At 39.7% G+C, this 15,557-nt stretch overlaps 1 protein-coding gene across 1 annotated transcript in view; it reads left to right on the top strand.

Annotated features, from left to right (window-relative positions):
- LOC139942159 (G-protein coupled receptor 54-like) overlaps window positions 1–8,682 on the top strand; it is an 80,287-nt gene extending 71,605 nt beyond the window's left edge. Inside the window, exons 2-3 of the mRNA XM_071938894.1 lie at window positions 7,404–7,539; window positions 8,003–8,682. Of these exons, the coding sequence (XP_071794995.1) occupies window positions 7,404–7,539; window positions 8,003–8,682 (816 nt within the window). The remainder of the gene's footprint in view (window positions 1–7,403; window positions 7,540–8,002) is intronic.
- Window positions 8,683–15,557: the final 6,875 nt, after the last annotated feature.

Genomic DNA, 15,557 nt, shown 5'->3' with positions numbered 1-15,557 from the left:
GCACATTTACATTGTAGCAATAACCTTCACTATTTGGGAAAATGTTTATTTATATTCAATGTTAAACAATTTGAATAATAAAAATAATGTTTATATTCAAATTACTTCTTCCTTTATTAACTATTTGTGTTGTTAACCGTCTAGGAAAGCCAATGGTTCATGTATTTAACGAGAAGTCATTCAACATTGAAAAATATGTTTATGCCAGTGTAAAGTCTAATAAAACCAAAACTAAACTAAAACAACGAGCCGGTCCATCAAATAAAAAACAAAACAATCCAGTCGCGACTAATGCAGTTATTTGCCAATAGTAATATATCCACTAGAGAATGCATCAGTTCTTCTGACAAAAAAAACAACAACACTATTATATCGGTCAGCATATTGGTTCCATTACATTGGTTCCCTTCGGTCTATATGCTGAAGAGAACAAAAACACCTGAGGGGAGTTGATGGATATACCATGCCACGAGGGGGCCTTTTATTGTTGCTCTCCACAGTCACGTGTGACTATAACACGCTTCATCGAGACATAGACAGAGAGAGAGAGAATACAAAAAGAACTTCGCCTAGAGGGAATTTCAAAGGTTAAAACATCGACATCTTGTTCTACTCTTGTTGAGGAACATGCGTCGAATGGTTGAGCTAGATCACATCTCCGTTCGCTTTCAGGGGAGAACAAACTTGTATGTGCCCCTGGAGTGTTCCCTAGGTGTGGGTGATTCACAGACGACTAGAAAAATAATAATCGTCAACAGCATTCAGTATTCGTCAGCTCATGCAAAGGCGCTATATCACTCAGGGCACAGTTTCATAGAGCTGCTTAAAGGCAGTGGACACTATTGGTAATTACTCAAAATAATTATTAGCATAAAACCTTTCTTGGTGACGAGTAATGGGGAGAGGTTGATGATATTAAACATTGTGAGAAACGGCTCCCTCTGAAGTGCCATAGTTTTTGAGAAAGAAGTAATTTTCCACGAATTCGATTTCGAGACCTCAAGTTAAGAATTTGAGGTCTCTAAATCAACCATCTTAACGCACACAACTTCGTGTGACAAGGGAGTTTTTCTTTCATTATTATCTCGCAAATTCGATGACCGAATGAGCTCAAATTTTCACAGGTTTGTTATCTTATGCATATGTTGAGATACACCAACTGTGAAGGCTAGTCTTTGACAATTACCAATAGTGTCCACTGTCTTTAAGCACAAAAACGTAGCTAAGCACACAAAAATTATGATTACCAGAATAAGGTTACCAGAAAAAAATACAATGCCACGTCCACATCCTGTGGATGGTATCCTGCTTATTTTGGCTAAGCAAATAATATTAAAGTTGTTTTGTTTAGTAGTCTTTATTGAGCACCCCCTCCCTTCTTCTCACCCCAGCATTAAGGTCACTCCCGTCGATTCTCCTCTGCCAAGAAGGTAACATTATCCCTACGGTATTTTAGCCTAACGATTGTGGGCATGCCGGTCAATATAGTTTAATCAAATTAAAAAAAAGAGAAGCAACTATACACGTAGCTTGAACGACCGTAATGTGTCTGACATCTAGACTCAATACAGCCTTATAATAATCCGTATTGTAGATAGTCCACCGTCTCCACCATTCTCTTTCTATCTACGGTCCTTTTCGAATCCACGGCTTCGGTTTTGGATTCGCCTCAAGCTACAATCATCACTTTAAATGCCATTTTGTTTTTCACGCCCTATACTCACCGCTAAATAGACATTCACTTTGATTGGACTTTCATTATCTTTTCAAAGCGTTCTTTGCATGTTAAAAAATTGAAAAAAAAAACACTCAGACAATCCCGGCCAAAATGCTTGGGCCACCCTTTCCTGATACATCAGTTCCCTGTGCACTTCCCATTCACATTCACATTCACATTCAAAACATTTGCCCCCCCCCCGCCCCGCTCAATGTTGACTGTAACTCAGAACACAGTCGGCAAATGGAACCACATTGAAAGGGGGCAGGGGGGCCCAACGAGATATGGCCGGGATTGTAGCTTGACCCCGCGGTTGTTTTGACTAGTGCTTTGTGTACACGCGCAGGGCTTCAGGCGAGAGGACAGAGCCTGAAGCCGAATCCAAAGCCGAAGCCGTGATTCGAAAAGGGCCTTTCGAATCCACGGCTTTGACTTTGGATTCGGCGTCAGGCTCCGTTATCTCGTCTGAAGTCCTGACTGAGCACGTGCGCAAAGCACGCGAAATTTCCAACAACTCCGGAGCCGAAGCCGTGGTTTCGAAAAGGGTCTTTCTCGCTAACTCTCATCTCATCGCTTTGATATTATTCGCCCGCGGGCCTGTCTAATAATACGGACACAAGTTCTGGTGATTAATCGAAGTTCAAATGCAGACCCATTTCGTCTGTCTCTTCTGAAAATGAATTCCTATGAGACACTTATCACTAGTCACGGCCGATTGACTGCCTATGGCGTCACGTTCCTATATACCATCTATACCCCCTGCATTCCGGTCGGTGCTTCTCTGGATTTTTTTTTTCAAGTGAGAGGGGGACAACCCCCTGAATACTAATTTTGCAATTATGCGACTAGCATAAAATACCATAAAAATGCCCCCAAGGCCAAGTAAAAAAAAAAACATGTTTTATGGTCCCTGCTTGCTTTATTTTGAGTGGCCGCCTCTTCTTCTTCTTTTGTCCTTTTAATGACTTGTTCGGATTTTTGTTTTTTAACGGATACATATTTATATTTATCTCAGACGAATTTGTTTTATAGGCCAGACGGTTGTTTATGAAAATGTTTAAAGCGGCCATTAAAACAAAAAAAAAACTAAAAAAAGGCCCTCCTTCCATTTTTTATTTTAGAAAGTGAGGACGCCAAACATGTTTTTCTTCTTATTAAACTGCTTTCAAACGGCGTCTCTCTCAGTGGTAGTTACAGATCTGTGTTTTTTAAAAGCCGATAATTCGCCAACGGGCGAGCTTTACACAGATCGACTGATGAAAAGTGGTTATCATTTGCACAGTAAATCAATCCCTCAAAATTATCACAACTATTAATTTACACATGTGTCCCCGGGGGTTGGGGTTGGTGTTGATGTAGGTGAGACTGTTCAAAACGCTGCTGCAAGAAGGAATTGGTCTGGTCTATATGTCTGGTTTAATGTTCCGTGGGCACTTAAGACGAGTCCAAACAGATGATCCTTAGTGTCAAAACAATGTGAAAGGGGGGAGGGCGGAAACATTCAAGAGAATTGAGAACTCGATTGGTGTGTATGCTATGCATAATTAATGTACTACGAAAGCAGGTGTTTGTTGAACGGAACAACATAGCGTTCTAGTGGCTGTGTTTCTTTCGTTATAGGTTCCCCGTCGTCGGCACTTAAAACGAGCCCATACTTATAATGTCCTGCATACAGTGTGAGAGGGGAGGGGTTATAATGTTCAAAGAGCTGTAGCGCACAACGATTGATCATATGCATCATTAATGTGCTGAGAAAGCAGACAGTGGTTGTACACATTAACTAAATTGAGTGTTTCTTTCTTTATTCTGCCTGCCATTTTTCGGCAAATTATAGGTGGCCATATTCAACGTCGCGTATTCCCAAATTCGCGCGAAATTCAAATCTCCTACGCATACACAAAGACAGACACGAATCTGATAACGTTACCTTTACACCAATCAAACCTTTTAAACATAAAAACACTTTTCTTAAATTAATTCTCGAGAAACAGGTGAAATATATCCCAAGCTGAAATGACATGGTCCATATAAACCTTTAGGCAGTATGACTCTAATTAGACTGGCTTTCTAGTTATAAAACACTTGTTTGGCAGTATATTGCGCCACAGCAACTAATAAACCGTTTCATGTTGCTATGTAAAAGGAGTAGGTCTCATAATCCAAACGTAGTCACTCATATATCTTGCAGGAAAATACTTGTTGAAGCTCGCTGAGCGTCAGAAGCTACTATAATAACAACCTGTTGTGTACACACATTTTACGATTTCACATTATTTTTAAAAACATTAGCATTTAAAGAGATATTTATTGACTTGTTGCTTTAATATGTGCTTAACTGTGTCTACAACATCAGGAAAGGTTATTAGCTTCGGAAACAGTATGAAACCAACATTGCAAGTGATGTAGACACGTTTCCCTGTACTGCTGCTGATATATATACCCTGTGGCATTTTAACAGTACATATGTAATAATATGGACTCACAAAGGTTAATGTGAAACTGAATGACGATTTGAAATGGAGGAGAAAAAAAAATGCTCTAACACGTTGCCATTTAAACCGGAACAACCTGCCCTTTGCTGAACTACCAGGAAAACCAAATAGTACATAAATTATTCACAACATTTGGCGTACTTGGAATCTACGGAGCTTTGTAAGTGCCATCCGAGTTGTTGATACTTTGAGATAATTTACTGCGGAATTATGACATCATAAGCGTAAGATGACGACATCATGTGATGATTTATCTCATGATGTCGACATCTTATACGTTTATGATGTCATCATCCTGTGATGAATTATCTCAAGATCTCGATACGCCTGATGGCATTTTCAGAGCTCCGTTGGAGTCGTCAATAATATGAGCATCGTAAGAGAGTCAACGCCGTACGACTTCCTGCACCTGTGTGTTGTCGTCGTATACGGTTGATGCACTATTTGACCTACCCTGCCTTTTGTCACTGCTTGTTACCAAGTAAGATTGTATTCTCAACATTATTTTCAGCAATTACCAATAGTGTACCTTTAAAGTGACACTGAATGGCGATTTCAACTGGAGGAGACCAAACAACGCTCATTTATCATTTCGGGAAACGAAATTATATAGAAATTTAGCACACAGTTCAATGCAGTATTTGACGTCATAACTTGGAGAGTCAACTGGTTATGGCTTCTTGTTATCGTACACGTACAGTTGATGCTCTATTTTGCCGATCTGTCTGCCTTTTATCACTGCTATTTGCCAAGTAAGATTGTGCTAAACACTATTTTTAGCCATTACCAAAAGTAAAATCATAATACAAAGAAATTGTGCACACAACTTATATTTGACGTCACAACTTTGGATCGTCAAAATGAGCATCGTAAAAGAGTCAACACCATTCATTGACTACGGCTTCGTGCACCTGCGTGTTGTCATATCGTACACGTACGGTTGATTCCCAATTTGGCCTATATTCCTAGACTGCATCACGTGATTAAAAAATAACCTCCCAAGACAAGACGTCAGAGTGATGGATTCAACGGGTTCACCGTCATTTAGTCTGTTATCTGAAGGTTATGTTTATGTTATATTTACGATTCTGGCACAGATGTGTCGTCAGCAATGTTGACACGCTAAGTTACTGATGAGTCATCAGCAATGACGTCATAAATCAGCACCAGTTAATATAGACCGATCCAGGCGCGCGTGCTGGGCGCCGCCATGCGCTGTGCGCCATTGCTGGGGTGTCTTTGTGCCTAGTTTTGTGCACAAAGACATGAGAAAATCGATTTCCTTTTCACTTTTTATGGGAATTGAATGTCTTCCTTGATAATCTATGAAATTTCCTTGATCTGCTTGATATAACAACGTACTACATTCTTGATAAGTTTTTAAAATTAAGCAGAAAGTAAACAACTGAAATTCTGACAAAATACCTTGCCAATGTGATGCATTTTAGCGACATTTTTATGCAGTTTCTGCCTCTTTGACCCCTAACTCGCCTAAGACAAGCACCTTTTTCAAGATGATTCGGCTTAAATTTTGTGAAATATTTGTTATCAACATTCGTCTATCATGGTGTCCTGTTAAGGAAATTGTGTTACTCGTTGAGGAAAACATTTAATTTGCATAAAGAGTAAAAAGAAACATGATATCCTCGTGTCTTTGTGCACAAAACTGGGCACATGTACACCCCAGCAATGGCACGGTGCTAAACACTTGCGCGACCAGTACGCGTTGGATCGGTCTATAGGATTTGTTTCGCAACACAAACTGTTATTCTCGGGGGTTGCAGTTAGCGAAGCGTAATATATTTCGTTTGCTCGTTTGGTTAGGCTTTTTCCATATGCATGATGGGCAGGATACCAGTCACAAGTTGAACATTATTGTGACATGGTATGTGGACGGTTAGTGTACACTATTGGTAATTGTCAAAGATTAGCCTTCTCAGTTGGTGTATCTCAACATAATTTGTATGCATAAAATAAAAAACCTGTGAAAATTTGAGCTCAATCGGTCATCTAACTTGTGAGACAATAATGAGAGAAAAAACACACCTTTTACATAAAGTTGTGTGCATTTAGATGGTTGATTTCGAGACCTCAAGTTCTAAATCTGAAGTCTTGAAATCAAATTCGTGGAAAATTACTTCTTTCTCGAAAACTATGGCACTTCAGAGGGAGCCGGTTCTCACAATGTTTTAGACCATCAACCTCTCCCAATTACTCATCACAAAGAAAGGTTCTATGCTAATAATTATTTTGAGTAATTACCAATAGTGTCCACTGCCTTTAACTGGTTAGCATAATTTTAATTTAGTTAGTTTTCTATTGTTTGTTTGTTTGTTTGGTTTTTTTTTTTTGCTAAGAAGGTCTATGAAACTGGGTCCTGGTGAAAATGGCGGCCAGATCGAATGATCTGAAAAAGATATTCAATGTTTATTAATAATACAGCCAAACAAAATGAATGTTTTGTATGTAACCGACTGGCACGTTCTATGCATCAAATTACCGCGAGACAGCGTCGGGCGTGTCTAAAGGGCGAGTGGAGACACCGGATGTCGATTTGTCAAAACAAAATATAAAACAAATATATATATTTGTTCTACTTGATCAACAAAGCCCCTGGTTGTGAATAAAACATAATAAAAAAATAAAAAAACACGAGAGGGTGTTAGCGAGGTGTTTGGCGGCAGTATTAATCAGTACCGCAAGACGAGAAAATTCAGGCCGTGTTATGCTTTCAGTATGGTGTTTTTTTCTCAAATCCTATGAGCGTGAATGGTTTACATAAAATGAATACAAACGTTGTGTGCATAATGTATGAAATTTAAATAGGTGTTTCACGTGAAGGTGTTTCACTTTCAAGGCTACAGTTGTTCCCCAAGCAAAATCATGATATTTGTACAAACATACGTTTGTACATGTATGTAATGTACATGTACTTTTCATAGAAATAGGCAAGTAGGGCAACTCTAAGTGGAGCTTAAAAGCAAGCCAAAAGTGTTATATTATCTATACACAAATTATATTTAGGTGATTTGACACTTATTAATGACCCACTAGCTAATTCTCATATTTTTCATGTTTTCACATTAAAACTTTGTGACAAAAGGGTCATTTTCGCAGAGCGGGTCATAAGACCGTTAACTATTAAAACACTACTCTTCCCTGTCAATAATAACATAACTTTCATTGTTCAACAGGTGTCAGTGCAAGCCTCATGTTCCACCATCATGGCAATGACAATAGACCGTTATATGGTCATACTTCACCCTATGCGGTCACTTCATGCTAGGACGATACGCCGGACTACATGTATTAACATCGTCATATGGCTAAGTAAGTATAATAATATAGACTCTCATTTACTATTTCACAGCCCGAGGTTCTGCAGACTGAGGTTGTAACTCGATGGAAAGCCATAAATGCATAAGCAGTATAATCGACGCGTACAATTCGAAATAGTGTTACCAAAATATTATCAAACTTGGCATCATTGTTTGTATACTGCAGCCGATTTCACTAAATGCTAGGATTAATACAATCTCGAGTTAGGATGAGTTACGTCCCGTCCTAACTTAGGATTGGTTCAATGCGTCTTAATGTCTATGAAATACGGAACATAACTCACCCTACGTCATGAGACCAATCCTAAGTTAGAAAGAGTTTAGCGAAATCGACGGCTGGGGATATTTTGGCCCTACAAATAGCTTACTTAAACTATACTCAAGGGCATTATATGTAGTTTCAATTTCAACCAATGAAACTAATCTGCCTTTTGTTACACTTTATTTTCTGATAGCTTCGTTTTTACTTCACGTGCCGGTGGCGATCTACTACGAACAAGTGTCCGAACCCAACAACGGCTATTTCTGCGGCACGAACTTTGTGAACATCACGGCCAGTAGAATCTACCATTTCTACGCCGTCATCGTCCTCTACGTGTTTCCGTTCCTCGTCATGACATTTTGCTACCTCCGGATTCTGCGCAAGGTGTGGAGTAAGTACCTCATCGTGACGTCATCCACGCAGACGCAGAGGAAGCGCAGGTGGAAGATAACGCGCATGACTCTTCTGGTCGTCATTCTCTTCGGCATCTGCTGGGGGCCGATCCACGCCGTACACTTGGTGGCGCTGTTCAAGACGGCCACCAGCGCGACTGAGATTGACTGGTCGTACTATAACTTCTCCATATTCTGCCTGTGTATCTCATACTCCAACTCTGCCATTAACCCTTTCGTGTACGCTTTCAGTGGTCGGAGTTATCGCTCTCTGTTGATATCCTGTTTGAAACGGAAACCAGGGAAGAACCACGTGAGTCGAATGTGCAGCAGTAGGACCAAAGCAGGATCGGCACAGTACTCATTGGAAATGAACAACCTCATTCGAACCAATGGTCAGAATGGGAGATCGCCAAAGACCAGGTATACGAACCAGTACATCGGTGGAGGGCGCCATATTGTCCGAGCTGTACCGGAATAAGAGTGCAACTTCTACCGTTCTATTTATAGCTGAAAGACACTGCTGAACTCCATTGGGTGGAGCACTGAACCACTTATTCACTTTGGTGACCGATTAAGAATTCATTATTGCTTTAAAAATAGTGAATAATTTATTATGGAAAAGGGTATTGATGTAACAAGAAATTTTATATTATGCGTATTTTTGCCTATCATCTTTGTCTAAATTGGTCGGTCTGCTCGTTTTATTCATTATAAGTCCTACCGACCTATACAGATTATCTTGAAAGTAATTATTCTTTTTCATAACATGTACAGTAAAACCTCATCTCGTCCACCCTCGATTTCTGTTTCTACTTTACACGAAGTTTTCCGAGCACGGTCTTTCCATTTCATCTCTTGCTGGGTACACTTTATGATGATTATTGGTATTATTGATACCTTTTTTTGCTTTAGGCCTACATGTTGTTGCAACCAATATTGCACAAAATGCAAAAACACACAATCAGTGATGGTAAAATAAAGTCGTTGGAACGTTTAAGTCCTCACTGTGTGGTTGCACTTTTAATCATAAAACCATGAGTTATTTATTTAACACATTGAAACGTGATATCATTATAACCTTGCAATCTAAATTTGTTGAATGTTGTTTTTACACAGATTGGTCAAAATGCGTGGTTTTACTCTAAAAAATAACAGGTTCACTAGTGAATGTGTATTTACTAGGCGCCTTTTCAAGCCAATTTGGACCATCCAAGGCACCCTACATGCAGTTGTACAACCCCCCTGTTTATTGGGCCTATAATCATTGGTAAAAGAAAACTCACTGCTCCTGTGGAGTATGCAGCTCCGGCAGCCTAATGGGAGACTTTCCAACGCTAGGTGGCAGCAGACTTTCCAAGTAAATTTCCATTGTTTACGTAGTTCTGAGCATGCGCACATGGAACCAAGAACAATGAATTTGAACCACTTGAGTCTGCTGCCACCAAGCGTTCCATAGTCTCCCATTGCTTCTCAATCATTAACAATCTCTGCCCTAGCAGGCAACAAGGAGACTATCCTGAACATCTGACGTCACACATCGTCACAGAGATCTGTCTTGAGCCTAGTATGTCCAAAATCACATTGTGGACCCTGCATTGATTATACATGCCCTTCATGGCCCTTGGGATTCGCAGTCAAATCCGGCTTACATGTGTATACACATATAAAACCAACACATGTCTTCAACCTCGAGGATAAATACTGGCGACCAGTTTAACATGAGACAAGCAATGTGATATGTTTTAGACGATAGCGGGCGTCTCACTGACCGGTCCTTTCATCGGGGTGCACCACACTAAATAAACCGAGTCCCATAGCAACCAATGCTATAATTATGCAAAGTGTTCACAAAATAATACTCAAACAAATACTTGGAATTCCCTAAGCTTCTTAAAGACAAATCAAATATAATTTCGGACAACTAAACTTATAATTTTATTTTCAGCTTTTATCAGGTCATCCGTTTTGGAGACTTGACCAGTTTCCCCGGTCAAAAAATCCCCCCCAAAAAAAAAAAAATAAAATAAAAAATAAATAAATAAATAAAATAAAAAAATAAAAAAATAAAAAAAACTGACTTGTCACCAGTTTTTATAAAGCAACGTTCAGATTCCTAAGCCATAAGTAGGATAAACTGTAAAGCCTCCATTGATCAAATAATAATAGTATTAATATAAACTTATAAAGCACACTTTCTAATCCCCAAAGAAAAAACTACAATGGGCACTACTGATACTACAGAGGAAACAAAAGTTTACCCTAAAAACCACACTTTTACAGGAATATTATGAGTGAAAAGTAAACAGAAGTTTGTTGATGTGAGTCTGAAATGATTGTGTTGAGAAAGTGAGTTTTTCTGGTGTCGAATGGTAGCTTGTTCCTTAAAGGCACCGGACACTATTGATAATTACTCAAAATTTACTTCGTAATGAGCAATGAAGAGCTGTTGATAGTATAAAACATTGTGAAAAACGGCTCCCTCCTAGGAAAGAGGTAATTTCTCACTAAAATAAAATACTTCAGCTGAAGCCATTTATATTGCATTTGAAAGCCCACAAAGATATGAATCAAGGGTGTTTTTCTTCCATTATTCTCTTGCAAATTCGATGACCATATTTTTGAGTCCAAATTTACAAAGTTTGTTATGCATTATGTTGGAAATTGGTATACACCAAGTGAGAATACTGGTGTTTGACAATTATCAATGGTGTCCAGTGCCTTTAAGATGTGTGTTAAGACTGCAAGAACTACTTGAAACCAAGGATGGTGCAAGAGAATATATATTAATCGGGAGCACGCGGCGAACGGCGCTGCCAGGTAAGACGCTTCAATATTGACCAAGAAGGTGCGATCCTCACCGGGTGACCTGAGTGTCGCTGCCCGGATGAGTCCAAAGTTACACAGCATTTAATTTGTTATGCGTGTTTGAACACACCAAAATGAGAACACTTGTCTTTGACAACTATCAAAATAAGTAAACAGAAGTTTCCTGATATGAGTTTTGATATGTGTTGGGAGAGTGAGTGTTTCTGATGTTGCTTGGTAGCTTGTTCCATAAGACTGGTTGAATGTGAGAAAAATGATTGATGGCCTTTTAGTGGGTGGTGCAAGATTAAGGTAGAGAACGAGTTGGGTTGAGGCAGAAGAATGGAGCGAATGAGTGACAGTGCCTAATTGTTTGAAGAGGATCGTTGATGTAGCTGGGTGTCAAGTTAAAGCGCAATACCTCCCCCCCCCCCCCCACCGATCGTCCGATCGTGGTTGCTTGTGTCGCTTGACAATTAATGTTTCTAATTGCATGATCCCTCCCCCAAAAAGTTATTAACTTAAAAAATGCGATACACATATTGACAATCAGTTTGCCGCATGATTGTTGGCCTAATTAGTAAGGTGCACACCTAGTGTTCTTGTCGCTGAGAACAATGGAAAAAAGACTGATGAGTAGGGCGCCCTCTATTGTCTCAAAAGTCTCCAATAATTATAGTAAAGTGTCTTGCTCAAGGACACAAGTGTCCTGGCCGGGATTTAAAACCACAACCACAGAGTTTCAATTTGTTGGGTGTGTGGTTTATATCGAATCTTACCAGATTGATCATCACTGATGATTTCAGTATGTCATTTGTTTTAAAGCGTCGTATACAAAGTTAAATTGAGTGTTTTTCAAATTAAATGCAACCCTGAAATTTGGGTACTCATATAATAGTCTATGTAACGTATGGCATCACAATAATGTACAAACATTATGCACACCGCATGCAGACGACCGAAAATGCAGCTGACAATTATCACCTTGGACCAATCAAATCACATTACAAGCTTACGTCACTGCACGTTTATCCAATTAAATCACTGTATAGCCCACTGCGCTATTGGGTTGGTGCTCAAACCCTATGAAATAATTGGGTCTGTAAATCCATGCTGGACACAACAGGGCGCTATATAACTTTTGTGAGAAAAAGCAAGAAAACGAGTGGGAAACATGCCTCTGCCACGTCCAATCCAAGCGACTCTGGCTACGGCTTGTACAGTCAATAATGTTGAAGAATATGGGTATTCAGTGTTCCTAACATAGCCACAGACAAAGTCTTTCATTCGAACATAGCCATGTATATCCTGGTTTTACAGTAGAACAAAACAAACTAAGGGATGGTGGTTTTGTCTTTCCCTTTAAAATGACAGCAAATATATATAATATATCAAAATAAATATAAATGAGTTCTATGTATTCCTATTGATTTTGGTTTTATCCTTAATACATCAATGTATGTAAGCAGTGTAAACTCAGTACTTTCCCGAGCTCTGTGAAAAAAATAAACAAACATTACACTCGGGTGGGATTCGAACCCACGGCCTTTGCAATTCATTGCACCTAACTCGGGAGAAGTACTGAGTTTGCATAACTTTAATACACACATTAGTAAGGATAAAACTAAAATTTACATTCTTTATCCACGATGCAAATTTAACATCTATTATTCTTGCTGCAAGGTTAAGTTACTGCTCTATAAACCCAACGTTTACGGCCACGATATCACCCTTAAGCGTTTGACCAATCGTAATGGTATTGTCAATATTATACCACATTTCACAACCAAGTCTGTAAAAATATTTTTATTTCAACAATTATCAATGCGTCATCATTATCAATTTTGTGTGAAATTGCTTATTAAATGCACAGTCTTTTCCAACAAAAACTGTAAACCTTGTTATGTTACAATTATTTGTTATGTTTCAGTAATGAAACCAAGTGCAAGCCCGAGGAAACATGCAAACAAGGGTGCTTGCCGTGTGAACCCAAAACACCGGGGTAAACCCTTTATCTTCCACGATAAGTGTTCTGCGGTCGATTTCACAAAGGTAGTCCTAACTTAGGACTAGTCCTAAGCAATGCTAAGAGATAGGACCGGTCCTAAGTTAGGACCAGTAACTCATCCTAGCTTAGGACTGGTCCTATCTCTTAGCATTGCCTAGGACTAGTCCTAAGTTAGGACTACCTTTGTGAAATCCACCCCTGGTGGAAAATTTTGTCCGCCGGAGATTTTGTCCCCCGTTATAATAAATATGGGCTGATGGAGGTGATTCAAAGAGGGCGCTGTCAAAAGAAGTTTGTACACAGTTCGCCATGGACATTTTCGCAAAATACTCGGTACGGGCACAATAGACGTGGAATGAGGTGCATGCTGGTCTAGCTAGCTATCAAGTTTGATCACTAGCTAGACCAGCATGCACCTCATTCGACAATTTGCGCTTGCGCAATGGTATTTGTAAAATGGTTTATAATACGGGGACAGAATCTCCAGCCACAAAGGTACATAATTATTATTGTATCTTAATTTAACCCAAAATATTCGCGATATTTTTCTTAAAATTTGCTAAAAATCGACACGATGATGCAAACCATCAGGGCCAAAATGTCATGGCTCTGTTTACCGTAAGCACAGAATCGGCGCTTACGGAAGCAGAGAGTTCTGTGCTAGCGCAGAAATGTTTAATTGTTTTAATTAATTTTTTTTTTTTTTTGGAGGGGGGTGGGGGCAAAATATCCGGAGGACATAATGCCGTACGGATGTGGCAGCAGTAGCCCACAACAGCTCGTTCAAGAAATTCAGTGCATAGTGGAAATAGTATAGTCTTCTAGAAATTGTTGACTTACCGATTGTACCTGGAGATCCAACATGCGAGTTATCGGTGGCCTCGTCCCTTTGAGCCATCCTGACCACCCAAAGCATGGTTGACATTGCCACGCTGGTGTAGCTTTGAGGTGTAGAGGGCGCTGTTCGAGACTCTGGTTGTGTTGGGAGATTGTGCCACTGGATGTCCATGGTATCCCAAGCATAAGTCCCACTGATTCCGCTACTACTGACTGGTGAACCAACACAAAAAATAGTGTGTGAAGCAAGTCACCAAAAACCCTGTCATTACAGAAACACTTGTTGTTTTACTTTGACTACCCCCCCCCCCCCCCCCCCGCAGCAAGTGAATGCCAATTAGTCAATCCTCTAATATGACTAATTACTCCTGTCGGTTTATAAACGACCCTTTGTTAAACTGAACGACGCGATTTGTTCAACTTTTTATTTGCTTTTAGTCAGTTTTTCAGTCACATAATGTGTAGTTTCATTTATAGGTAAATTGGATACTTCTTTATTCCATGAATAATAAATGAAATGATTTTTTTTTTTTTTTTTTTTTTATTACTGGGTAATTATTTTAAGAAAACAGTAATCATTGAGTAATCATGAAGACACAATATTGTTGGTATTAAAGTCACAGTACGCCGTTCCTGTTAGAATGTATGGTAAGGTTTTAACTGCTTCTTGATCGGGGGGAAGTGCAAGAAAGCGTTTTGTTGCGTAACCGCATATATTGTTCTGGTGCAGTCACACAATCGAATAGGAATTCCACTCACCGTTTCACTTGTCACACACTTTAGCATCCCAGATAGTTTCCTTTCTGATAAACACCAAAGTAGCAGATTATGAGAAGATTGCTATAAAACTGGCGATTTCGGTTCGGCAGCGAAGCCTTTATACCCGGTCGTGTAATCCAAGGGTTGATACTGCAGTGCTGGCATAGCCGAGGGTTCCAATACAACAGTCAACTATTAGTAACATGTGCCTATAAAGTTAGTGCCACCATACCTCACTCGGGGTTTTAAACGTCAGTTGCTCGGTGGTTATACAGAACAGTGTAGGGGACTGCCCGTAACAGCGATACCAATTCGGAAACTTGGAGCTGTCATACAGAATAGAACCCAAAACGACTTATTCAAAGCGTGTGTTTCACGAAACCACTATACTTAAATCCAGGTCCCTGATGAGCCATAGAAGCAAGGTTATGTGGGCAGAGTATGAACATCTGACGCCACACTCCGAGACTCGTGAAACAGAACAGGGGACCATACTACAGGCAAAGCTGCTGGGGCCCTTTTCGAATCCACGGCTTCGGCTTCGGGTTCGGCTGGGGCTAGCTAGGTACCTCGGTTGTTTTCCTTGTACGCGTGCTATGTCTTCAGGGATTCAGACAAGACCTGAAGCCGATCGTAGATTCGAAAAGGGCCTATGTTGAGAACTCTCTGGCTGTGCGCTGTGTATGCTGCCCTCTTTTGTCCAAAATGCGCAACTTGGTCATTCCGTCTGATCAAAAAGTCAGTCACTTGTAACATTATTTATACCACAATAGTCAACAAGGACAGCTCTTACTCAATACATTTCCTTCACTTTTCCTTCAATGGAAAACCGAGTTGATATTTATTCTCAATGTACAAACGAAATCATTCTAAAAGATTGATTTTTTTTAAGGAAGTGGACACTTTAAGTGTTACTCAAAATAATTATTAGCATAAAACCTTTC

The sequence above is a fragment of the Asterias amurensis genome, chromosome 9, assembly GCF_032118995.1.
Source record: "Asterias amurensis chromosome 9, ASM3211899v1".
NCBI classification, from domain to species: domain Eukaryota; kingdom Metazoa; phylum Echinodermata; class Asteroidea; order Forcipulatida; family Asteriidae; genus Asterias; species Asterias amurensis.
Note: the sequence above shows the minus strand (reverse complement) of the source record. Positions and strands in the feature narration are given on the sequence as shown.